Source organism: Xenopus laevis, chromosome 7L (genome assembly GCF_017654675.1).
Source record: "Xenopus laevis strain J_2021 chromosome 7L, Xenopus_laevis_v10.1, whole genome shotgun sequence".
NCBI classification, from domain to species: domain Eukaryota; kingdom Metazoa; phylum Chordata; class Amphibia; order Anura; family Pipidae; genus Xenopus; species Xenopus laevis.
Genome location: NC_054383.1, coordinates 13,240,154 through 13,267,082, shown reverse-complemented (window position 1 = coordinate 13,267,082; position 26,929 = coordinate 13,240,154). Strand labels below are relative to the sequence as shown.

The 26,929-nt window shown below is 41.4% G+C and overlaps 3 protein-coding genes across 4 annotated transcripts; 1 reads left to right on the top strand and 2 right to left on the bottom strand.

Annotated features, from left to right (window-relative positions):
* Nucleotides 1-3,905: 3,905 nt before the first annotated feature.
* On the bottom strand, nt 3,906-11,110 carry gstk1.L (glutathione S-transferase kappa 1 L homeolog). Of its 2 annotated transcripts, XM_018224299.2 has the most exons (8): nt 10,965-11,110; nt 8,614-8,695; nt 7,931-8,059; nt 7,389-7,489; nt 6,205-6,240; nt 5,695-5,811; nt 5,432-5,525; nt 3,906-4,048 (listed from the first exon to the last, which is right to left on the bottom strand). In XM_018224299.2, the coding sequence occupies exons 1-8, from the start codon at nt 11,031-11,033 to the stop codon at nt 4,005-4,007; spliced, it is 672 nt and encodes a 223-aa protein (XP_018079788.1). In that variant the 5' UTR covers nt 11,034-11,110; the 3' UTR covers nt 3,906-4,004.
* Nucleotides 11,111-13,976: 2,866 nt separating this feature from the next.
* Nucleotides 13,977-15,671, bottom strand: LOC108695743 (taste receptor type 2 member 40-like). Its single transcript, XM_041570248.1, has one exon. It carries the CDS (start codon nt 15,488-15,490, stop codon nt 14,519-14,521), a length of 972 nt encoding a protein of 323 aa, XP_041426182.1. The 5' UTR covers nt 15,491-15,671; the 3' UTR covers nt 13,977-14,518.
* Nucleotides 15,672-20,693: 5,022 nt separating this feature from the next.
* Nucleotides 20,694-22,579, top strand: LOC108696966 (taste receptor type 2 member 10). The gene has a single exon (XM_018226667.2). The coding sequence runs from the start codon at nt 20,694-20,696 to the stop codon at nt 21,600-21,602; it is 909 nt and encodes a 302-aa protein (XP_018082156.1). The 3' UTR covers nt 21,603-22,579.
* Nucleotides 22,580-26,929: the final 4,350 nt, after the last annotated feature.

The following is a 26,929-nucleotide window of genomic DNA, read 5'->3' as shown; positions in this document are numbered from 1 at the left end:
ACATTTTGTCAATTTCCCAGCTGCCCCTGATCATGTGACTTGTGCCTGCACTTCAGGAGAGAAATGCTTTCTGGCAGGCTGCTGTTTTTCATTCTCAATGTAACTGAATGTGTCTCAGTAGGACATGGGTTTTTACTATTGAGTGTTGTTCTTAGATCTACCAGGCAGCTGTTATCTTGTGTTAGGGAGCTGCTATCTGGTTACCTTCCCGTTGTTCTTTTGTTTGGCTGCTGGGGGGGGGGGAAAGAGAAGGGGGGTGATATCACTCCAACTTGCAGTCAGGGCCGGAACTAGGGGTAGGCAGAAGAGGCACATGCCTAGGGCGCAAAGGTAGAGGGGCGCCAGGCACGTACCTCTTCCGACGCCGTCCCCTTGTTCCAAAAGCAGTGACAGCAGTTTTTTCTTCTTCTGCCTGCTCACCTATACATACAGTATCTTGCGTGTCCCAGGCGCATGCTAACTTGCGCATCGCGTCCGCTGCGCATGCGCAAACGGTGGGGTCGGTGTAATCGCCGGGTTGCCTAGGGCACCCGGCCGACTTGGCCCGCCACTGCTTGCAGTACAGAGTGATTGAAGTTTATCAGAGCACAAGTCACATGACTTGGGGCAGCTGGGAAATTGACAATATGTCTAGCCCCATGTCAGATTTCAAAATTGATTATAAAAAAATCTGTTTGCTCTTTTGAGAAATGGATTTCAGTGCAGAATTCTGCTGGAGCAGCACTATTAACTGATTCATTTTGAAAACATTTTTTTTTCCCATGACATTATCCCTTTAAGAGCATTTAAAAACGGACCCAGTAAATCCCAAGCCGGCCACTGGGGGGCTCTGTTTCACTGGAGTCTATGGAAAGGTTTCAAGTTACCGCAGCAAGGGAATCAGTGTGGCAGCACCAGGGACATCAATGTATAAAGAGATGCAGTTATATATACAATTATACATATACATATATATGAGTCTGTGCGCAGACTAATGTGTACATGTCATGGAGGTATTAGTGGAGGCAGAGAGTTTATGATTAACCTGCTGCCGCTGCACAAGGACACGGTACTGGAATACGCACCGACCTGAGCACTTTCTCCCCTCAAACGCCAGCCATGAATAAGGAGAGAATACGTCACAGAAATACTCCAGAACTCTCCGCTTAGACATCACGTGTGTAAACTCCTCTGCACGGGCCGCCAGGCATTGTGGGAAGGGAGCAGAGTTTACCCCTTGTCATTGGGAGACAGACGATAAGTGCTGCCATCTGATGGTGACTTATAGGAACTACTGTATCGGACACAGATCAAGGGGAACTTGGAGCAGGTTAAAAGCTCGGCGGCCGATTTGTCACAGACAGAAGGAGAGACAGTACCGGACCGGGCGCCTCAAGCAACTCGGCTGGCCACTTAGTCATTCGCCGCAGCAGTGCGCAACTCGCGGTACCGAGGACGCCTGTGCGTAACCGCGCGCAACCGAGGGCGCGCGTGCGTAATTGTGCGCAACCGAGGACGCGCGTGCGTAACTGTGCGCAACCGAAGGCGCGCGTGCGTAATTGTGCGCAATCGCGCGTGCGCAAAGAACTTTGACTTCAGAGAGCGCAGCCACTTTTGACTGAGGTTACACTTGCTGGAATAGGGGCACAGGCTGCATGTGAGGTGCTTCTGCGGACCCCTATTTCCAGTTCCAGCCCTAAAGGCACAGTCTATGAGAAAGATCTGCAAGTCATTTATATGTTTATTCAAGTCGCTCACATAAAACAACTAATATTTTATTTGACTATTGCTCATGTATTCAGAGTTCCCCTCTAGTTCCTGGTGACAGGCCTGTACCAAGCCAAAACCTGGTATCGTTTTTATTTGTAGTATTTGTAAACATATACCTAGGGTTGCCACCTGTCCGGTTTGGGGCTGCCCTGGTCTATACTTCCTGCCGGGCGGGATTCCCTTGATTGACACGGTGATCGGCCAATAGCCGATTGCCGCGTCATAGCCCCACCCACTGATGGCACGGGTCCGCCCACTGATGTCACAGACACGCCCACTGATGTCACGGACCCCCGCCCGGTCTCAGCCAGACATAAAGGTGGCAACCCTACATATACCCCTTTCACAAATAACTGCTAAAACACTAATCCAGGGATCCCCAACCTTTTGAACCTGTGAGCAACATTCAGAATTAAAAGGAGTTGGGGAGCAACACTAGCACGAAAATTTTTCTTGGGGTGCCAAGTAAGGGCTGTGATTGGCTATTTGGTAGCCCCTATGTGGACTGGCAGCATAAAGGAGACTCTGATTGGCAGCACACCTGTTTTTTATACAACCAAAACTTGTCTCCAAGGCTGGAATTCGAAAATAAGCACCTGCTTCAAAGTCACTGGGAGCAACATCCAAGAGGTTGGAGAGCAACATGTTGCTCACGAGCTACTGGTTGGGGATCACTATCCATGCGCTCATCCTATCCCACTTAGACTATTGCAACCTCCTGCTAACCGGACTCCAGCCTCTCTCCCTTCCAACCAGTCTGCTGCTAGAATCCTCCTGCTCTCTCCTAAGAGGGAACCTGTTCATCAACACATAACATCTCTATATCAGCAGCCTGTTAAGCAAAGGATAGAACACAAAATGTGTCTGCTAACATGCGAAGTCCTTCACTCCTCAGCTTCTCACTATATATATCTTTACTTGTCTCTCTGCACTTCCCTGGTCCTCGCCTCCACTCCTCTTAAGTCACCATCTTTTCACACCATCAACACCCACTGCCACCTTGGTTTAAATACTTACTGTCTCATTATTGCTTACCTCTGGCTCTCAATTTCTATCCCTGAATTCCTCCATATACTAATCCATTTAAAACATCAACCCATGCCCTTATCCTATCCCACATAGACTACTGCAATTTCTCTCTCCCTGTTCATCCCCAGGTAAAATCTGTATCTCTCTATTACTTAGCTGTGGATTTCTATCCCTGAATTCCTCCATACACTAATCCAGCTAAAACACCAACCCATGCGTTTATCCTATCCCACATAGACTACTGCAATGTCCCACTAATCGTTCTCTCTCTCTCTCCCTGTTCAGCCCCAGGTAAAATCTGTATCTCTTTGCCCCTTACCTCTGCCATTTTGTCCCTGAATTCCTTTGTAGGGAACACCCCCTAGCTTGTACTATAATTCCCCTTGGAATGAGCAATGCCCATGATCTCTGCAACACCTAGAAATAGTGTTGGGTGTATGAGAGCTGTGTTATGGGCACAGAGGTGTAGTAAGGATTTCAAGGTCTGGGAATGAAAAATCAGAGGAATGTTAATCCAGGGACAAGAAGAGACAGCTCCTGTTATCTATAAACCAGATTCCCAGGCTCATAAAATGTAAGTAGGCTAAAGGCACAACACAACAGCTCCAGGACAAGTGGGACGTGAATCAGGTCAAAGATTGAAAACAACGGACTATGGCAGCTGGTGTGTGTTTATAGAGAGCAATGACTTGCACAAGAATGTGGTGTCCCCTTATAAGCAAATGCATGGAGACACTGCCATAGTGATGCAGCAGGATTGTTATTGGATTGGCTGGTGCTGCCCTTTGTTCCTAATACACCACTCAGCTCCTTAGCATGCTAACACTCCTCCTGGAACCATTACTCTCATGAATGGCTGATGAAATGAACAGGGAGATTTAAGTTAATTATAATGAAATAGGATCAAGAAGGGCAATGGTTTGGCACAAGAACATGACCCTAAAGTTTTACACCAGGAAGGAAACAGCTTGAAGGTCTGCCCAATCAAAATAAGATTGATAGTCTACATCAGGAAGAAATATGGCTCTGGAGGAGCCCTTACCTTAAACCCTAATACCAAAGGAGTCCAAAGCCCAGAATGCTTTATGGTCTCATGAGGATTTGTATAAAAAGAAAGGGCACATATGTGAAGTGTTTGAGAACTTTGCAGATCTATGTTTATTAGCTGGAATTGCTAAAAGGCAACAATAAAGGCACTTTTATCTTGTCTTCTTTTTCTCTACAGATTACATTCGTGGCTTGTGAGGCACAGGTCCCATCCATTTCTCACCTGTTAGTAAAAAGCATATTGTTGTGAAAGAGCACCATATTTCTTACTTCTGCTTCTCAGAATACACGCTGGTTGCAAGACTTCAAAGAACCTCATATTTCTGCTACTAACTCCCCAGAATCCTTAAAAACAATGCATGGTTGTTCATTACTATCCTGTGGATCATTCCTACAGGACAAAGGAGATTTGCCCCACCAATTGCATAGTAAGTCCTGTAATTAGCTGTAAGGCCCTGTGTGGTTGTGCAAACTGTAGCAGTAACTATGTTGGTTAGTACCTCAAGTACAGCAGCGAAATAGCGTGCAGGAGTGAGCAAACTTTTAAAGCTGCTGCCTTTTTTAAATAGTATGAAGCAAGTGCAAGACTCAAGCAAGTTCTCAATATACTTAGATTAAAATTTAAGGACAACCAAAACTATTAAAATCATTAAACTTCGGTGGACGTCTAGTGTATGAAATATGAATCCTTATATCCATAGGAACCAAAGTACATAGAATAAAAGGTGCTTGCATTGAGGGCGCTGTCACATTAAAGGAGAAGGAAAGGTTAAAACTAAGTAAGCCTTATAAGAAAGGTCCATCTAAATACACCAGTAAACCCCCAAAGTAATGTTGCTCTGAGTCCCCTGTCAAAAGAAACACTGCATTTCTTTCCTTCTATTGTGTACTCATGGGCTTCTGTATCAGACTTCCTGCCTTCAGCTTAAACCTCATTGCCCTGGGCAAGAGCATGCTCAGTTTGCTCCTCTCCCCCCACCCCTCCCTTCTCTACTGTAATCTGAGCCCAGAGCAGGGAGAGACTCAGGCAGGAAGTGATGTCACACCACATTAATACTGCAGCTCCTATTCTAAACAAACAGAGAGTTTCTTTTTACTCAGGTATAGTAAAACATTCTACAGAATAAATATAGCATTCTAGCTTTCACTATTGCAGCTAATCTATTGGCAATAAAATGCCTCTGTAGCTTTCCTTCTCCTTTAAAGGGGTTTACTTTTAAACTAACTTTTAGTATGATGCAATTGGTTTTTATTATTTGTGGTTTTTGAGTTATTTAGCTTTTTATTCAGCAGTTCTCCAGTCTGCAATTCCAGCAATCTGGTTGCTAGGATCCATATTGCCCTAACAGCCATGCATCGATTTGAATAAGAGTCTGGAATATGAATAGGAGAGTTCTGAATAGAAAGATGAGTAATGAAAAAAAAAGCAATAACAATAAACTTGTAGCCTTGCAGAGCATTTGTTTTTAGATGGGGTCAGTGACCCCCATTTGAAAGATTGAAAGAGTCAAATAATTCAAAAACTATAAAAAAATAAATAAATAATGAAGACCAATTGAAAAGTTGCTAAGAATTTACCATTCTTTAAGCTTGCTAAAATACTGACCCAGTTGGTGCGCTATAAGCTCAAAGCGATCAGATCCAAAGTACATGTGAGGCTTTCCATCCACGTGAGCCACAATAATAGGCATCCCAAAAGCCTGTAAGGAGATAAACCAGGGAACAAGTGTCATAATGTGTATGAGAAGCATAATGGCGGAGGGTCAGATGAGAAACGCACAGCCTGATCTCGACTCTACTAATAGTGACTAGGACCCTATTCATCTGTAGTATTTATGATGAACAGGATTTAGCAACAGGTGAAATCACCCCATATTTTAATGCTTCTTCGGTATTTTGCTTCAGCTTGTTCTTCACTTCTGGAAGGGCCGAAGACTCAATCAGCTTCTTTGCCAGATCTGCTGACATCCCGGCTTTCTTGGCCGCCTACAGGAGATAAACCAAACATCAGCACACGTCTGGGGTTCCCCCTCATCTGGGCCCCGTGAGACATGGGGGGGCACAGGAACCTTTGAACGCACACATACTGCACAGAGGAACAATATATACACATCCACACTATTAGAATTGCCACCTGTCCGGATTTGACCCGGACAGTCCCAATTTCAGAAGGGGAAATAAGGAAAACCAGGCAGGATTCCCCTTGATTGACATGGAGCTCAGCCAATCGCTGCCTCATAGCCCCATGTTGTTACTTGCTCCACCCACAACATCACTGGCCCGACCCTCTGACATCTGCGCCCAGCCCCCTATCCAGATCGTGGGCCATGGAAAGGTGGAAACCCTACACACAGACACTTTGAAACAAAGATCACTTACTTCTAGGATACTCTCTGGCTCTGTGATATCTTTGTCCTGAATGAGAACGAAAACAGAAATTATATTACACTAAGACCAAGCAGACCCCACAGTCAATGAGCTATCCTAGCATAAAATCTACACTGCCCCTAGTGGTGGGTCTTCCAATAGCTGCGCTGTTTAGTTTTGCACAGATATCCAGATGCACCCAGTGTTATGGTTCCCCTTTTTTTGGCCCCTCAGCATGATCGGACATCAGTTTGCTTTTTAAGCAGTTACTATGTTATTATTATGTTACTAGGGATGCACCAAATCCACTATTTTTGATTCGGTGAACCCTCGAATCCTTTGCAAAAGATTCGGCCGGATACCGAACCGAATGCTAATTTGCACATGAAAATTATGGATGGGAAGGGGGAAACATTTTTGACTTCCTTGTTTTGTTACAAAAAGTCAGGCAATTTCCCTCCTCGTCCCAAATTTGCATTTGCAAATTAGGATTCGGTTCGGCTAGGCAGAAGGATTCGCCTGAATCCAAAATTTGCTGAAAAAGGCAGAATCCAGAACTGAATCCTGGATTCGTTGCATCCCTATTATTACCAAAAGAAAAAAAGGGAAGGGCACACCACATCATAAAATAAAAACCACTGTTTATTGAACCATTGAAAAAACATTATTCATAGGCTATAATTAAGGAATTTTCCCGAAATGCGTTAGGTATCTATCTATCTATTTTCTTTTGGTTTTGGTATTATGCAGTAGGGATGCACCGAATCCACTATTTGGGATTCGGGCAAATCCCCAAATCCTTGGTGAAAGAATACCGACCCAACGGAAAAAGTAGGAAAAATTCTTCTTTTGTGCCAAAAAGTCACGCGATTTCCCTACCTGCCCCTAATTTACATCTGCATATTAGGATTCAGATTTGGTTCGGCCAGGCACAAGGCTTCAGCTGAAGCCGAATCCTGCTTAAAAAGGCCAAATCCTGAACCGAAATCCTGGATTCGGTGCATCCCTATTATGCAGTAAGGAGCTCTGTATGGTTGAGTGCACACCGAATCCTCTGCAGTCCCTCTGGGATAACCAGTGAAAGGGAATCAGGCTGTGTTCAATTGCTGTGGACATTATATTTACCCATTAGGCAAAACCCTGTGTTTCTTACAGAGTCGGATACTTTTTTAGAGAAGAAACCATTCTAGTAGTACCTCTGACCAGATCCGCATCCACAGCTCCCGAGACACCGGCTCCACAAATTCTGGGTGATGCATCTCTACGGCCGTGACAAACCGCATTGCTTGGAGGCTTCCTGCAAAAATGATTCATTTGCTGAAATGAGCAAAAATACAGCCTAGAAAGGCCATCATGGATATTATTTATTAATGACTAAATATTATTTTTACCAACCAATGTTCTTTCACAAATTGGGCCAAAGTTCGAATCATACTGCAGGTCATGTATATCCATAAACAGAGGATAGCATTACCAAGAGGCATCCCCATCTGATAGGCTTTGATATCCTGCCTGATAGATATTATGCAGATTTTTGGCCAAATATCCGTCAGACAGGCAGTCCCCAATAAATAAAAGAATTGAGCAGTCCCCAATAAGCAGCTTCCTTTGTATGATTGGGCCAAGTCAGCAGCATTTATCAGCCGTGTGTGGCAAGGAAGGTACCTCTCCATCATACTGAGCCATGGTAAAACCAACCTCGAGATGTTGACAAACTGCTTCCCTGTTCAGAACTTACCTTTCTTAATGACAGTCTGGAAGAAATCCCTGGGCTGTTGGAGAGGAACTTGGAAGAATTCAGCGAGTCTGGCTATATCCTTTCCCATATACATGCCTTTCTTTGGCACCATCGCAGGGGGAGAGTTACCTGGGAACAATGAGTTAACGCATTACTTACTGTGACGTTACCTTTTTCTACTAATAGTATTGTCAGGGGCGTAACTACAGAGGAAGCAGACCCTGCGTCCGCAGGGGGGCCCCATGAGCCCAAATTCATATACAACTTCAATACATATTGGCAAAACAAGTCAACTTCTAGACATTTTGGGGGCCTGAAAAATAATTTTCTGTGGGGCCCAGTAACATCTAGTTACGCCACTGAGTATTGTCCTACTAAGGCTTGCTGAGTATTTCACCAAACACATGCATGCTGGCTCATGTTAAAGGGGCACACTGGTAGTGGTGACCAGCAGGGGTTGCTGTTGTTTCAAATTCAAGACAGTAAATTGTACGTTTTATGGATTTCAGCTAAAAGTTTTCTCTTCTGCTTGTCCTGCATATTCAGCTTGTGGCAGAAAACAGAATGTATTTATAGGCTATGGATTGGGTTGAAAATGGATAAAAGTAACTAAAATGAATGGAAAGAGAAAAAGAAAAGAGCTGCCATGCTGCATTACATACACACAGAAGCATCATACGCACCTGCCGCTTGCATGATTCCACCAAGAAACCCCGGGCGCAAACGGACGTCTACATTCCAGATGTTTTTGTATCGGCACACGACCTGCCTCAGAAGAAAAGGGAGCGACATGAAGCCTGATAGAGAGCTGGAGAGCCCTTACATGTCAAACCAAACATTCTTATGTGACGCTTATCAAGGAAATCAATATAATGTAACACAAACTCATTGCTAAATGCTGCTGGTTAGTCTTTAAAAGGGTGGTTCAGCTTTAGGTTAAGTTTTAGTATGTTATAGTATGTTATAGAATGACTAATTCTAAACGACTTTTCAATTGACCTTCATTATTTCTTTTTTATAGTTTTTGAATTATTTGACTCCTTTCAGCTATCAAATGGGGGCATACCTCCCAACATTTTGGAAGTAAAAAGAGGGACAAAAAAAAATTTTCCGCACGTATCACAGCAATTTTTTTGACCACACCCCTTTATGTGGCCACACCCCCTAATTACCATGTTTGTTTACAAAATTTGGCAGGTTATGAAAGTTTGAAAATATTTCTCCTTATCTAAACTGTGTTTTTGTGTCTCAAAATTGTTACAAAGTATCTTATTTGCACCTGTAGCTGTTCTGGGCTCTCTGCTAAAAGCCAATTAAGTGAGAAACTTTGTATCTTTTTCTGGCTGTTCAGTGCAGAGAAAAGAGGGACTTTCCAGTACAAATGAGGGACTGCGGGTTGAGCTGTCAAAAGAGGAACTGTCCCTCCGAAAAATAGACAGTTGGGAGGTATGTGGGGGTCACTGAACCCATCTAAAAACAAATGTTCTGTAAGGCTAAAAATGTGCTATTGCTACTTTTTATTTCTCATCTTTCTATGCAGGCCTATTCATATATCAATGTATGGTGCAAATTACCCTAGCAACCACATTGCTGCAGTTGCAGATGGGAGAGCTGCTGAATAAAAAGCTAATTAACTCAAAAACCACAAATAATAAAAAATGAAAACCAACTGCAAACTGTCTCAGAATATCTCTCTCTACATCATACTAAAAGTTAACTCAAAGGTGAAAAACCCCTTGAAAGGAGAAACAAACCTTTAATAAAAAAAAAAAAAGCAATACCCCCCCCCTACCCTACATACAGGGGCGTTTCGGGCAGTAATGCAGTCTGAGGCACGTTCGCAATGCAGCCCCCTGCTGCCCGTCAACCTCATCTTAATCGCTGACGGGGGTTCCAGTGGAGTCCGCGTTGATAGCGCAGAGAGCAAAATTGTGCTCTCTGCACTAGAATAGCCGAATTTTCCGTTTAAAAACTGGAAATTCGTCTCTTTAAGTTACCAGGCGTGGCTTTTTGCCGCCCCTGGTAACGTCTGCAGAGCTGCTGCCTGAGGCAAGGTGCTCACCTTGCCTCATGGCTGAAACACCCCTGCCTACATAGTCCCCCCAGCCTAAGTTTTACACCGGGCAAAAGCCCCTAACGCTTTTCTTACCCCTCCGTGCAGATTCTGTCCAGCAGAGTTCTCGGGCGCCATCTTCAGGCGCTTCGGTAATCTTCGGAACGAGACCGGTGCTTTGGCGATTTTCGTGAGTTTTCGGCGCATGTGCAGTCATGCGACAGAAAATGGCTCCAACTGCGCATGCGCCGCTCCACTGGTTTAATTCCAATGATTACCGAAGAGTAGAAGATGCCACCCGTGAATAGGGTTGCCACCTGGCCGGTATTTTACCGGCCTGGCCTGTAAAAATTATGGTTGTTCCCAATGTTATTAATAGGGAAAAAAGATAAATATATAGGAAGGTCTGTATTTTTTTCCAGAAAAGGTGGCAACCCAACCCCTGAGCTCCGCTGGACAGAATCTGCATGGAGGGGTAAGTAAAGAGTGCCCATTGTCATTCCTTAAGATGCCCATGTATCTCCCCAGCATAGGGAGGGAGGTCTATGTAGGGTAGGGGGGTGGGTTTTTTTTTATTAAGGGTTTGTTTCTCCTTCAAATGCCTTTTATCCTAGTTGGGTATAGTAGGTTATGGGGACAGTTTACATGATGAGCGCAGGTATTCACTGTTTATTATAGGGACTAAACCATTTATTTAAATGGGGGTGATGAAAATACACCCTGCTGCAAGCTGCAAAGAACTTACTCCCTGCAGCTCCTACATAGAGCATACTAAACTATTACGGCCGAGGGGAGGGCTGTGTTTCACTAATGTACAAATTTCATAAAAGATAATTTAGTTCTGACAGAGGGGACGCGTTTAACCCGCTGCCCTTCCGCCTGGGAACCAATGTGCAGCGGTTTAAGGTCAGCGGAAAGATTTACCGCTGCACAAGGACACAGTATTGGAATATGCACGGACTAAACTGAGCCCATTCTCACCTCAAACCCCAGCCACGAGTATGGGGAGACCACATCATAGAAACACTCCAGCACCCTGCGCTTAGACATATTCGCTCCTTTCTCTTTGGCCTCGGCCGACTGGCATTGTGGGAAGGGAGCAAAGTTTACCCTGTCACTGGGAGACTGACGTCATAAGCTGTTTTTCTTGGTTACTGCCATCTGCTGGTGACATGTAGGAACTACAGCCTGTGTATCCTCGTATAAATGGGGAATGTGATGATGCTGGAGATCCTAGAACGTTAGATCCTTCTATTCCCAGATTTTTGCTGGACTCCAATAGGCTTCCACTTTAGTCATATGAAGGGGTTATTCCTGGAGCTGTAGTACAGCAGTATTTAGGGTCCCCAGGTTAAAGCTCCCCATAGACGCAACGAACGAACGACCGATTTTAGCGAATCCTTTGAAATTATCGTGCGGTTAGTGGGATTCATTCGATCGATCGAACATCTTACGATTTTTCCGCCGACATCTGCCAGGAAATTGTTTGCAGGGCCAAGCAGGCAGCTCCCCTTTGTTTTCCTGGCAAATTGGTCTTTTTAGTTGATGGACAATTCGTACGATCGTTCTGAGAAAATCGTGGTCTCACGATGACGATCGGATCTTTTAAAATTCTCAACATCTATGGCCGGCTTAAACAGGGTATTACACAAGTTTTTCATGAATTAAGAAATGTTTCTGAACAGATAAAGGTTTCCCTTTGTTTGAACGCATTGAACTGCTTTGAGCGGGCAAACACATTTATTTCCTATGGGGTGTTAGTGCTCAGCAGCAGCACTGAGCATTAACTCCTAGAGTTTCCCTCCACCCACACACCTTCCTAACCCAAACCAGGGTTGCCAGGTTTACATTTCAAAACCAGCCAAAGATAGCCAAAAAGTAGCCAAAACCGATTTTAAAATTATCCCAAAAATAACCCAATTTGAACACAAACAATTTTTTTTTCATCTGATCTTAGCTCCTTTTTAAGCCTGACATGGACTGAGGTAGAGTCCTGCGCAGGTCCATGTTTTGTAACCCGTACCCGACCCGTACCCGCAACCTGCAATCCGAACCTGCATTCTTTCCCGCTTGGACCTGCTACCCGACCCGCAAGTACCTTATCCGCAACCCGGACCCGCGACCTGCTGACCATCAAGAATCAGGAAGTGATTGTAAACCGGAAGTGACATCATCGGAAGTAGACGTGATCAGAAAAAAAGAGTAAAAATCGCTATTGAGAAGGTCCGCAGCGGGACCTGCAAACCTGCAGAACCGCCGACCCGCGTCTATACCCGCATCACGAACTTCTACCCGCAACCCGGAGGGTACCCGACCCGTTGCCGGACTCTAGACTGAGGCAATAGCCGTTTTCTAGCCAGCACTCACCCACTTTCCACCTCTTATTATAAGAGGTGCACGTGTCCAGTGGTCCACTCTCTGACCGAATTAATCCAGTTCCAAGATATGACACAGCTCCGTTCAGAAAGTTTGAAAAACTCTGTTGTGAGTTCCGGATGGATTTATCGCTCAGTTCTGTCAATTTGCAGAGACTCGGCTGAATCATTTGCAAAACAAAGTATCCAATAATTGTATTTCCACAAATGCAAATTGTCGGCACAATGATTTCTATACCCACTATATTTACTCTTGTTCTCCTAAACAGCGTTTATATGGGATTGGATTGATAACTCTGACTCTCTGCGCTTTGGTAGAGGCTTTACCCAAGCAAAATATGGGAAATATTTGTGCTCTGCGCTGTACCTACTTTTTGTATAATAGCTAATACAGCTCTCACTGTAAAAAAAAAAAAAAACCCTTCAGAATATTTAGCCGGAACCTCCTTACTTCTAATTTACCAGACATTATTCTATGATCCCCTTATATATTTATACATAGTTATCATATCGCCCCTTAAGCGCCTCTTCTCCAGCGTGAACATCCCCAATTTGGCCAGTCTTTCCTCATAGCTAAGATTTCCCATATCTTTTACCAGCTTAGTTGCCCTTCTCTGTACCCTCTCTAATACAATAATGTCCTGTTTGAGTGATGGAGACCAAAACTGTACGGTATATTCTAGATGGGGCCTTACCAGTGCTCTATACAGTGGAAGAATGACCCCCAGTCCTCCCGTGACTCTCTGCCCCTTTTAATACAGCTCAAGACCTTATTTGCCCTTGATGCTGCTGACTGGCATTGCTTGCTACAGCCAAGTTTATCATCTACAAGGACTCCAAGGTCCCTTTCCATAAAGGATTTGTCTAGTGAGTCCCATTAAGGGTATAAGTGGCTTGGATATGTTTACATCCCAGGTGCATGACTCTCATTTGCCATATAGCTGCCAAGATTGCCAGTTTTTCAAGATCCTGCTGCAAGGATGTCACATATCATCTGATCGTTATAAATCATCCCCATTGTATTATTACTAAAGAGAAGTGGTGGATCAGTCAGTATGAACAGAATGTTCATTTAAACAGAATATATTGGGCAATGCATTACTGGCCCACTGTGCATATTGGGACAACAGATAACAGATCCCATAGCTCAACAGCAGCTCAGAACAGGGTCTGTCTGGGCCGATGGGACACAAGGATAAAAACCAGTGACCCAGATTCCATTCCTACCAGCTCCCCCTCTACCCTCCCCCAAAGTACAAGATGTGTGGGGGGGGGGGGTGCTGGCGTTGGATGAGTGAACAGGCAACAGAGGCTCCTGATAAATACCCTACAGGCTGAAGCACCATCCTTCGTACAATTTCAACTATTATCCATACAGAAGGGAGAGAGTCTGATACCCATGAAAAATGTCTGCAGACTAAGGAACCGTGGGCACCCTATATACGGCTGCATCAGGCAAGATGTATCCCCTTCTCCCCTGTTGGGTCTGGACCTTGGTGAAAGTCTATCCCAATGATTGCAGCCAATGCCATTTTCAACGTTTCAATCAGAGAAGCAAGTTTATTCAAGCACAGAATACAAAAGCATTCGGTAGCTCGGAGAGAACTCCCTGCCCAAGCTGACCCTTACACACATATTTATCGTGTTTCATATCATATCAAAAGCATTGTCTTAAACATTATTGGTTAAAATACATCTGCATTAAAACTACGTAACAAGGCTAAAGCAAAACTTGTTATATTGGCATAAAACTGATCCTTAGCCCAATATACTTTACTGACCACAATTTTATTTCATAATAGCCGTTGATCTAGGTGTTGGCTATTAGGTTCCGCTTTTCAGCTGTTACATTTTGCACGTAGCTGCATCTTATTGCTGTATATAAAAAATATGCTTTATATCAGATACGCAAGTTATAGAAATAGTGAAAGGTTATATAGGCCCTAGGGATGGGCTGCATAATCAAAACTTATATAAACCCTTTAAATATAGCACTGTTCAGAGTTGAAGTGGGTAGGGAAACTACTGCAGAAAATAGTTTCATTAGTTAAAATTCTGCATTCCTTATTCTCATATGGATCAGTTAATGCTCGTTTTTTGGCTAACTATATATATCTTTATCTACCACTGCCTACACACAACACATTTTCTCATCACCCTTTACAAAGTAGGATGGATACTAGAGCAGAGATCAGGGGCTGTATGCCTATCCTTAGAAATAATAGAGCAACTCCTGCAAAGTAGACAGATATTTTTTAGGGTATTCCTTAACTGTGAGTTCCCAGTGATGAGAATTAAAGAATTCAATGATGGGAAGCTGGTGACCATTATGTAGCTGAGATTAAAAAACCAGGTTCCCCAGGTGAGTGTAGAGTTGAAGAGGATGCATATGGCCGCAAAGAAGTAGAGATGGAGAAGCAAGATCAAAGTCAATGTTTTAGCAGCTGAAACATGGACATCCAAGCTCGATTTGTTGAAGCCAGCGTTGTTGTGTTTCATTCTCCTCATGTGTCTGCAAAGGGAGGAGAGAATTGTGATGGCCAGGCAGAAGAAGACTATTAAAGCTACTGAGGATGTCAGCATCTGTAAAATAAAGACCCACTGGTATCTTCTATTGAACTTTACTTTCATTTGAATCCAGTTTACTGATGAGTTTGTTGCTCCGGTAAGAGTCCAGTAAAGGTCCCAATAGGAGGGTATTCCAATGCTGAAAGATACAAGCATGGATACTGCGAGAAACCAGGGGGTTATTCTAGCAATTTCTTGCTTCATCTTCAGAAAACATGGCTGGGTAATTTGGAGGATCTTCACACAATAGTAAAAGCAGAGGCAGAGGGAAAATAACAGGCTATTTATAAAAAGAGATATCTGGATGGCTATGAAGGACTTAATCGATGTCTCCTGCATAAAAACATTTGTCGAGAGGACAATACAGAACTCATTTAAAAATGTAGTAGCTTGGAGTAGAATGTTAGAGAAGCCAATACTGATTGTGATAGCAGCATAAGGATTCGTGTTATGAGTCTTCCTCCAGTCAGTGAAACTCGTGAGCAGGATAAACATGTTTCCTGCCAATCCAAAAACTAAGAAGATGCTTTGCGCGACAAGTTTTGCTGCCGACTCCCACAACATTATTGACCTGACCTTTCCACCACGAGTGCACGACTTTAGAAGTATAGTCTTTGTCCCTCAGTTGACTTCCCAATTAATCTGATGTTCCCTGTGATGAATCCCAAACAAAGTGTCCTGAGTTTTAATAGAAAGCTTAACGGAATCTTGTATAATGAATATCGTTTCAGTCTTATTCATGGACTTCTTTGCAGAATGTGTTGATGTTGAGGCTATCAACCAAAGCTCTCATTGCTCCTCGGCTGCTGCAGAATTTTAAACATTTGCACAGTAAGAGAGTAAACATAAAGCTCCATCAAATTCACCTAACAAGTGCAAATAACCCTAATGTACTGTTTTCCTTCATCAGCAGTTTACAAATCTGAAACTTCCCTGTAGCAATCCTTTCCATATTTGTCATAAGCCAATGTGATGCAATGGTAATTTGCCAATATCTCTCTCTATATCAGCATCTAGTTGCCACCTAGCAATGTTTGAAGTTGGCAGCAGTTTGAATATGTCAGCTATATGTGTTTACAGAAAATTGGTGTCAGTGTTGAGTTCCATTAAGTTGGATGAGAAGTGAGCAGAGTGATAATCACCTTATCCACAGGTACAGTCAACTGCTATTGAAATCACTGTTGAGTTTTTCACCCATGTGTAGAGCTATTGGCTGCCCAGACGACAAAGAGCCCAAAATCACAATGTATGCCAATTCTGTCTTGTTTTAATTAAACTTAATACTGGTGTAAGATCAATACGAGATGCCATTATCCAATATCACTGTTTCTCTGTAAGGGTAAGATATTGAAGACATTTACAGTCGTCAGGGTGATTTCCCCCCATTATTTTGGAAATTAAGGGCTCATGTGGGTCCACAAGTGCAATCTCCCAGCAGTCAGTTGCATGTAAAACCAATTTCATTAAAGGCACTTTATGCGGCAAAATGCGTTACTTGCACCGCCATATAGTTGCGCTCAGTTGTTTGGAACTGAGCACTGTTGCATTGTGGGAAAGAACATGGAGATTATGCTCATCATTTCATTTTGCTCATTGCACTTGTGGACATACATGTGCCTCAAGTCTGTGGGCTCTAGAATGTAGCGCAGAGTGCTTCTTATGAGGAGTGGGCTGGGGAGATACATGGGCATCTTAGGGAATGGCAATGGGCACAAGTAACAGACATCTAAATGTATCTACTTTGCCCATAATCCGTCTTACTTCACCTTGCGCCTGATGGCTCAAGGTGCGGATCACAGCTTTGCCCTGAACTGAAGTGCTCTCTAAATTAGGGTTGCCATCTGGCCAGTATTTTACCCGCCTGGCCGGTAAAAATGATGGTTGATCCCAATGTTATTAATAGGGAAAAAAGATAAAAAAAAATAGGAAGGCCATAGCGTTAAAGGACCAGTACCATAAAAAAAAAATTAAAAAATATTTTTTGTACGAAAAAAACCACCAGGACACTTTTAACTTTAAATTCTCAAAGTCTATATTGAGAAATAACTTACCGATTCTCCACTTGTGCTCCTCTTCAGAAACGGTGACAGGGCGACAATCCATCGTGCGGCGATCGATTTCTCCTCCCTGGCTATCTCCTATAGAAGGCAGGGAGGAGAAATCGAGAGCCGCATGATGGATCGTCGCCCTGTCGTTGTTTATAAAGAGGAGCGCAATCGGAAAATCGGTAAGTTATTTCTCAATAAAGACTTTGCGAATTTAAAGTTAAAAGTGTCCTGGTGGTTTTTTTCGTACAAAAAATATTTTTTAATTTTTTTTTATTCTTTAGTGCTGCTCATACATCCAGGGCTGTAATAAATGATGAGCAAATCTGTCCTGTTTTGCTTTGCAGATAAATCCGAGAAACTGCAAAAATTTGCGAAACTATGAAAAACGTGCAAGAAGCAGTGAAGTCAATGGGCATCGAAATAATTTCGACGCACAACAATTTTGACGCGAGCGCCAATTTTTACAAGTGAGACTCTTTTGTCCAAGTGCATTGAAGTCAATGGTCTTAAAAATTATTTTTACGTGCGACAATTGTGACGTGAGACAATTTTTCCATGCCGAATTTTCGCAGCAGTTTCACGAAAACATTTGCAGTCTACAAAGTGTGGAAATTTTCCACAAATCCATGCCTGGAGAATAAATTCACCCATCATTATAAATGATCCCTATTGCCCTAGTGAGATCGACACAGCACACATTTGAAAGCATTTTATTGCCAAAACAATTGTGTAGGGTGTAAAGTATAATAAACGTGGCTGATAAAGCCTTTTTTTTTGGACTGCCCTGTACGTAATAAATGAGCCCTTTTGTGTTTGCGGCCAGATTATAATAAAACAGTGATGTCATACAAGGAACTCTATGGAGCTCTTGAGCAGTCTAGGGGTCATAAAAATCTTAGAGGGCCACAGATCTTACGGGTCTCATGTTGGATTCTAGATGTCAGCCGATTACTGATAACATGTCCAGAATGTCTAGTATAAAATACATACTTTATAGAAACAATAATTTCACTACATCATTACACTTATAACTTTTTATTGAAACGTATCTAGATATGAATACATTCTTCCTCAACCATTCCTGTGTTTAATGCACATTTTTCAGATGCACAAAAACACATTCTTAGACGTCTTCAAAGATGAATGTTTTTTCAATTGAAAATGAAAGATCTTCTTCCTGACCTTCAAGTTTTTCTGCAGCCTTTGCTGGACAGAAGTACATTGTCTTTATTTGTCTCTGAGCACAGTATTAGGCATTTCCATGGGATTCCAATTCATCTAGATCACATTTGAAAGATGCAAATCTCTACCTGATGTTTTTCAGTTTAGCTTCGAAAGTAATTTGCAAACCCAGAGATGAGTTTCCTCCGGCTTCATTTCCATAAGCAAAGTTCTGAATGGTCCCCGATACAGTGATTGATGAGGTGGTCACCAGATTTACTTTTATTATTTTAAGAGGACTCCTTAAACCAGAGCATCATTTAACATCACTGACAAGACTATTTTCATAACATTTGAATAAGAAAAATATACAAAGCCCATGCCCAGGAACTAACATGATTTATTGCTCAATCGTTATGGCTCAAAATTTCATTTTTTAATACACTGTGAATTTTCCACATAATCGTTTCCAAGTAGACTAGCACTTGTACGCCATTGCAGTTCAAGTCACTGGGTGCTCCTTCGGGTGCTTTGGCTCTACATGGGCCATGAAAAACACAGTGGACCATCACCCTTAGAATGATGGTAATGGTAATAATACAAATATGGGACTTGTTATCCAGAAGGCTCCGAACCTGGGGTTTTCCGGATAAAGGATCTTTCCTTAATTTGGATCATTATACCTTAAATCTACTAGAAAATCATGCAGACATTAAATAAACCCAATAGGCTGGTTTTGCTTCCAATAAGGATTCATTATATCTTAGTTGGGATCAAGTACAGTTTAATTATTACATAGAAAAAGGAAATAATTTTTCCAAATTTGGATTATTTGGAGTCTATGGGAGACGCCTTTGTGTAATTTGGAGCTTTCTGGATAACGTGTTTCTGGATAACGGATCCCATACCTGTAGGGATAATAGAAGAGTGCACAGGTGAGCCCACTGTTATCTGCCAGTCTTTGTACAAAGTCCATTTATGCCATATTTTATAGGAACTTTCCTTAAAGGGATTGTTCACCTTGAAGTTTACCTCTAGTAGTATGTACATAATGATATTCTGAGGCAATTTGCAATTGGTTTCCATTTTTATTATTAATTGTGGTTTTTGCCTTATTTCACTTTTTATTCAGCAGCTCTGCAGTTTGCAGTTTCAGCCATCTGATTGCTAGGCTCCAATTTATCCTAGCAACCATACATTGATTTGAATAAGAGATTGGAATATGAATAGGAGAGGCCTGAATAGAAAGATGAGCAAAATAAAACATCAATAACAATACTTTTGTAGCTTTACAGAGCATTTGTTTTTTTAGATGGGGTCAGTGACCCCCATTTGAAAGCTGGAAAGAGAAGAAGGCAAATAATTAAGAAATTAAATTAAAAAAAAATAACGAAGACAAATTAAAAAGTTTCCTAGAATTGAACATTCTGAAACATACTGAAAGGTGAACCAACCCTTTAAGAAATTAGACCAGAATAAACATATAGGGGCAAATTTACAAAAGGGCGAAGTGACTAACGCTGGCGAAATTTCGCCAGCCTGATGTAATTTCCGTTGCAGGCGTTAATTCGCTAGCGAAGGAGATAGACTCTAGCTGTACTTCTCTCCCTAACGCCTGGCGAATTTGTGCTCTGGCGAATGGACGTAACTACGCAAATTCACTAAGATGCGGATTTTACTGAACGTTACCTCTTGCGCCAGACTTGCCTTCACCACCTCAGACCAGGCGAAGTGCAATATAGTAGATAGGACTTTTTCAAAAAATTTTCTAAGTCCCAAAAAACGCTGGCGTCTTTTCCTTAATTCAGGGTGATAGGCTGCAAAAGAGCGTCATTTTTTTGAAGGGTAACCCACTTCTCCCCTACATTTCCTAACATATGGAACATAAACTATACACTGGGCTCATGTGTAGGGCAATATAACAACTTTAATGTATTTGCTGCAACATTTACGTCCATTGAACTTTAACTTCTCGCCGTATGCAAATTAGGCAACGCTAGCGCAACTTCGATTTGCTTGGCGCAGTAACGCTAGAGCAAATTGACCAGCATTCAGCACCCTGGACACAACTTCAGATTTTAGTGAATTAGCGTTGTCCTGGCGAATCTACGCCTGGCGAAATGTTGTGCTATGAGCGAAGCCGTTGCTGGCGAATTTTCGTAGGTTAGTAAATTTGCCCCATAATGCTTAACTGAAATATACAAAAATGTGCTGCTGCCCCATGACATCAATTGCAAATAATTGGTCCCAATCCCAAAGTGAAACCAGCATTTTTTTTTTTTTTTCAAATATCTTCTGTGCTGAACCCCATTTTCCACATATGATCGCACCTTTTTCTTGACCTTCCAAATTTCTGTAAATTAAAAGCCAATGCCTCATGCACCTTTTTCTAAAACACACTTTAATATGCACACGGTTGGGCAGTCTGATTTGTATTTTGTTTGTATTTTGTTACTATGGCATCCACCAGAGATGCAAATATATCCGATTTCTGCACAATTATAAAGGGTATGTGTTGGAATTGAAATGTAATCTCCCTTAGTACTGAGCAAGAAACCATGTGGTCTGCAATGCAAATAGCCATAATGACATTGGACTGCATCGCCTTGATGGTCGGAGGTCTGGGGGACATGGCAGTTTTAGGTCTCTGCGTGTTAGAGTGGTCAAGAAAAGTTGTCTTCTGCCCATACAGAGTCATCTCATTCAGTGTGAGCATCAGCAACCTCATAGCAATATGTCTCCAGCTGGCTTCAGATGATAATATGTTTGATGATTCAGTGCTCTTGGAATATGTTGATCTCTTATCGGTAACGCTTCTATGCTCCAACCTGTGGTTTTCAACCTTACTGTACGTTTACTACAGCATCAAGATTGGGGTCAGACGGTCAACCTTTTACACATGGCTAAATGTGAAATTTCCTACAATCCTTCCATATCTGCTGTTTTCCTTCCTAACAATATCTTTTGTGACCGCTTTTATATTTCTTATTGAACCTCTTGACAATCTCCCAGACAACTCTTCATCAGCTTTGCTTACCAGCATATTTGAAGAACATGAAGAAGCATATTTAAAAAAACTATTTATGAAGTCAGCATTAACTCAGTCCCTAATGGCTTTAACATCTTTCCTGATATCGTTCATCCTGGTGACTCAGATCCTCCTCTCCTTGTATCGACATGTTCAGCTTGTACAAAGCAATAATGAAGGTGTTGGGAACTTCAGCCTTGAAGCTCATTTTAAAGCAGCCAAGACACTTACCGTTCTCCTGATGTTTAATGTTACCTTTTTTGTGTCTATGATAATCTCTTTTGTCAGTTCAAAAGAAACCCTGTCGTTTGCTTTAAGTTGCATCTTTATTTCCATCTCACTGTCAATCCAGCCATATATCTTAATCCTGGGAAATACAAATATGAAGAAGCAAGCAAAAGAAATGTTTCATTGTGTTGTTATGGACGTTGCCAACTAACATTAAACCTTGGTTTTTCCCGTGATAGTTTGTCAGAACTCTTACGTCCCCTATTTAAAAGAATCGTTGCATATGAAGATATATTCTCTGGCAATCCTGGTATTAGATGAATTAATATCAAGGACTCAGCTTGTATGTTGTAGAAAGCTTGTGTAACTTAAAACTGTGTACTTGAACCATTCATTATCTGAGATAACAACAGTCTTGCCAGGGATGATGTTGGCTGTAGCTGAAAGTATTACTGGGGTTCTAAAGTTGATACATCCCAACTGTCAGATATTTTATTTAAAATGGTCACCGTCATGCTATTAAAATGTACCTAAATTAGTAGAAATGCACAAAGTGAGGTCTGTATAGAATTGTTTTGCTGAGATGGAGTTATGGAACTTGACTGGCTGAAGAACTGCATCAGCTAGCTTGTATCATGAAATGCTGGGGTCAACGTGTCATTAAAAATGCTGGGGTCAGCATGTTATTAAAAATGCTGGGGTCAACGTGTCATTAACAATGCTGTGGTCAATGTGTCATTAAAAATGCTGGATTCAACGTGTCATTAAAAATGCTGGGGTCATGTGTCATTAAAAATGCTGGGGTCAACATGTCATTAAAAATGCTGTGGTCAACGTGTCATTAAAAATGCTGTGGTCAACGTGTCATTAAAAATGCTGTGGTCAACGTGTCATTAAAAATGCGGTGGTCAACGTGTCATTAAAAATGCTGGGTTCAACGTGTCATTAAAAATGCTGGGGTTTTCTTTTTCTTTTAATGCGGCTACCCAGTCAATTCTAGACAACCTATGGAGACGACTTTCATATTGAGGAGACACAGTTATGAGAGATTTACTGTTTTCTGTTTATTGTTCACAATGCGTAGCAATATTTCAGTGCAGGTCATTGTATGTGCCATTCCACAGTTATTTTGCATATGCTGTATGTGATGCTTCTGTGGATGTGACAATAAAGCATTTGTGTTAAAAAAAAAATGCTGGGGTCAACGTGTCATTAAAAATGCTGTGGTCAACATGTCATTAAAAATTCTGTGGTCAATGTGTCATTAAAAATGCGGTGGTCAACGTGTCATTAAAAATGCTGGGGTCAACGTGTCATTAAAAATGCTGGGGTCAACGTGTCATTAAAAATGCTGTGGTCAACGTGTCATTAAAAATGTTGTGGTCAACGTGTCATTAAAAATGCTGGGGTCAACGTGTCATTAAAAATGCTGGGGTCAACGTGTCATTAAAAATGCTGTGGTCAATGTGTCATTAAAAATGCTGGGGTCAACATGTCATTAAAAATGCTGGGGTCAATGTGTCATTAAAAATGCTGTGGTCAACGTGTCATTAAAAATGCTGGGTTCAACGTGTTGTTAAAAATGGGGCGGTCAACGTGTCATTAAAAATGCTGGGGTCAATGTGTCATTAAAAATGCTGGGGTCAACGTGTCATTAAAAATGCTGGGTTCAACGTGTCATTAAAATGCTGGGGTCAACGTGTCATTAAAAATGTTGGGTTCAACGTGTCATTAAAAATGCTGGGGTCAATGTGTCATTAAAAATGCTGGGGTCAACGTGTCATTAAAAATGCTGGGTTCAACGTGTCATTAAAATGCTGGGGTCAACGTGTCATTAAAAATGCTGGGGTCAACGTGTCATTAAAAATGCTGGGTTCAACGTGTCATTAAAAATGCTGTGGTCAACGTGTCATTAAAAATGCTGGGGTCAACGTGTCATTAAAAATGCTGGGTTCAACGTGTCATTAAAAATGCTGGGGTCAACGTGTCATTAAAAATGCTGGGTTCAATATGTCATTAAAATGCTGGGGTCAACGTGTCATTAAAAATGTTGGGTTCAACGTGTCATTAAAAATGCTGGGGTCAATGTGTCATTAAAAATGCTGGGGTCAACGTGTCATTAAAAATGCTGTGGTCAACGTGTCATTAAAAATGATGTGGTCAATGTGTCATTAAAAATGCTGGGGTCAACGTGTCATTAAAAATGCTGGGGTCAACGTGTCATTAAAAATGCTGTGGTCAACGTGTCATTAAAAATGCTGGGGTCAACGTGTTGTTAAAAATGGGGCGGTCAACGTGTCATTAAAAATGCTGGGGTCAACGTGTCATTAAAAATGCTGGGTTCAACGTGTCATTAAAAATGCTGGGGTCAACGTGTCATTAAAAATGTTGGGTTCAACGTGTCATTAAAAATGCTGGGGCAACATGTCATTAAAAATGCTGGGGTCAACTAGTCATCTAAAATGCTGAGGTCACTGCTTCATAAAATGCTAGTGGTCAACGTGTCATTAAAAATGATGTGGTCAATGTGTCATTAAAAATGCTGGGGTCAACGTGTCATTAAAAATGCTGGGGTCAACGTGTCATTAAAAATGCTGTGGTCAACGTGTCATTAAAAATGCTGGGGTCAACGTGTTGTTAAAAATGGGGCGGTCAACGTGTCATTAAAAATGCTGGGGTCAACGTGTCATTAAAAATGCTGGGTTCAACGTGTCATTAAAAATGCTGGGGTCAACGTGTCATTAAAAATGTTGGGTTCAACGTGTCATTAAAAATGCTGGGGCAACATGTCATTAAAAATGCTGGGGTCAACTAGTCATCTAAAATGCTGAGGTCACTGCTTCATAAAATGCTAGGGTCATATACTCCACCCAACTTCGCATATTAAAAAATATATTTTCAATTTTGACTTAGGCGTATTTTATTCTGGTTGGGTTCCACGCTCCGGGCTTTTTTCTATTTCTGCAGTAATTTTTGGAGGGGGTTTTATTACTGTGCAGTGGTGCAATTAGGGGACCAATATCTCATCAGGACCAGCCAACAGTTTCAATTATTTGGTAAAAACACAAATCACAGATTTTATTCTCTTAAGCAGTTTCCGATCATGACTTAGTCTGGAGAAATAAAAAGGGGTGGTCTAATTTTCTTCTGGTTAGGAAAAAGTTTATAAACCTCAGATAACTTTTTACACATCGTTCCCAACCAGAAGAACATCAGATGAAAGTATAGGGAACATAGGTTCCTGTGTGCAATTTCTTTTTGTAACCCACTGTGATTGGCTGCATTTTATCACCATTTCTTTTCAGGAGGGGGAAGGAACAAAATGATCAAAATGTTTCACATGCATCAGCTTTATTTTGGCAGAAAAAGAGCAGCAAGTATTATTTGTGGGACAGAATAGAGATAAACTGTCTGTTCTAACGACAGACACATTTCTCTCACACGGAAGAGAAGCCTCAGTTGTGTGCTCTAACATGCTATGCCCATGCTTTAAAAAGAATTGCAAAGGAATTCACATAATTCACATAAGGCAACTCATTCTGCAAACATTATTGACCATAGAGCTTCTAACAAAACACTCTTTTCTGATACTTTACTAGACACTGATCTTATTTCTTGACAAGTTATTGCAGAAATTGTGAGAATCACTGGAAATTACATGGGTTTTTGAACATCCTCTGCTTTCTGCAGTCTGTAATGTAATGTGGGCTCAGGTTGTAATGGGTTCGTTTTATTTGTTGATACACAACTGGTAGGAAGCATGAAAGCATAATACAAAATGAGGGGGTGGCTAAAAGGGAATATAGGTATGGAATCAGTTATCCAGAAAGCTGTTATTCAGAAAGCTCCAAATTATGGAAAGGTCATCTCCCATAGACTCCATTATAATCAAATATTTTTTAAAACGATTTCCATTTTCCTTGCACTAAAAAAAGAGACAATCTCAATAATTTCTCCAAAACATGCTATTCAATAAAAAAATATTTTATTCACATCAGTAGTTAAAAAACATGTATAGTAATCCCTCTAGGCGTTACAGGGATTACTATACATGTTTTTTAACTACTGATGTGAATAAAATATTTTTTTATTGAATAGCATGTTTTGGAGAAATTATTGAGATTGTGGTTTTGCCTCTTTTTGGTCACTAGAGGTCTCCAACATGCTTACGAATAGTATTTACTACTTCTGCTCCCAATTCGATTTAAATAAACTAAAAAAAGAGAACCTTGTACTTGATCCCAGCTAAGATATCATAAATCCTTATTGGAGGCAAAACAATCTCATTGGGTTTAATTTTTGTGAAAATGATATTTTTTAGCAATTTCCAAATTACAGAAAGAAGAGAAGAAGAGATGGGGTGAACAACAACAAAGAGGTAAAACAAAGGGAAAAGCAAAAGGTTAGAAGAAGAAAAATGGAAAACAAATGAGCCAATGAAGGAAAAGGAAAAGTATTGCTAAATGTGGAAAAAGGAGGAGAGGGAAGAAATTAAGGCATACAAATGTTTTTCCCCTCTGAGTGGATTTTTCATAAACATAAAAAGCTTGGCAGGTTTAAAACCTAAAACTTTTTATTTTTTTGTCGGACGAAAAAAAATGATTGTCAGGAAGCCAAGGTACTCAAATGAAGAAAAGAGTTTAGGATATCTTGCCTGGTTTTAGGAGCCAAATACTTAAGCCTGAAGGCTACTAAATGTTTTTTCTGCACATCTGCAGGAAATGTAAAATCCAAATGAAAGATCCAGAATATAGAAAATAGATCAAAATATCCTCTGCAGAGCTCTGGTGTTTATTCTCCAACATGATATTCACAAGCTGTTACTGAGTCCCAAGTCCCAAGATAAACCCACTGGTAAATGACTGAGGAGTAGTTCAGTAAGACTGGAGATGGCGTTTGACCTGAGACCAACTTGCCCAACTATATACAATCAAAGGAATAAAACTTTTCCATGGACTTTCCCTGTCACCGCTGGTCTATTGGCCTTGCTCACACCCCTTAGCTCTGACAGCTCTAAAGCTAATTGGACATTGCTCATATAAAAATACAATTCATATCATGCACATGGATTTTCTAGCCAGTCCAACCTAAGAGGTGATAAACTCACAAGTGTCTGAAGAACAATGTAAGAAAACAATGTATTATTGAGTGTATAAATAAAGGAACTGCCTGTCTCACTGATTGTAGGTGTAACTGTTACATACATGATCTTGCTGTGCTGTGTGCATTAGGATATGCCCAACTGATTGAAGAACCTAATGGCCAGCTGCATCCTCACTTGCAGGAGAATTCCTATTGTTCTTTCTCTGTATTGTCATCATTGTCATCAACATCGTCAGTTTCCAATAACTTCAACAACTCTGGATTAGCTTGTAAATACTCGACTATGTCTTCCTTTGTCACAGTTCCTGGTATTAGACAGAATTAGCAGATCCTCAGAAGTCACCTTGAATAGGGGAATGATCCAGAATTTGCTTACAAATCTGGTTCTGAATATGCTCCATAAATTCTTTTAGCTTTTCAAGATCCTTTGCTTTA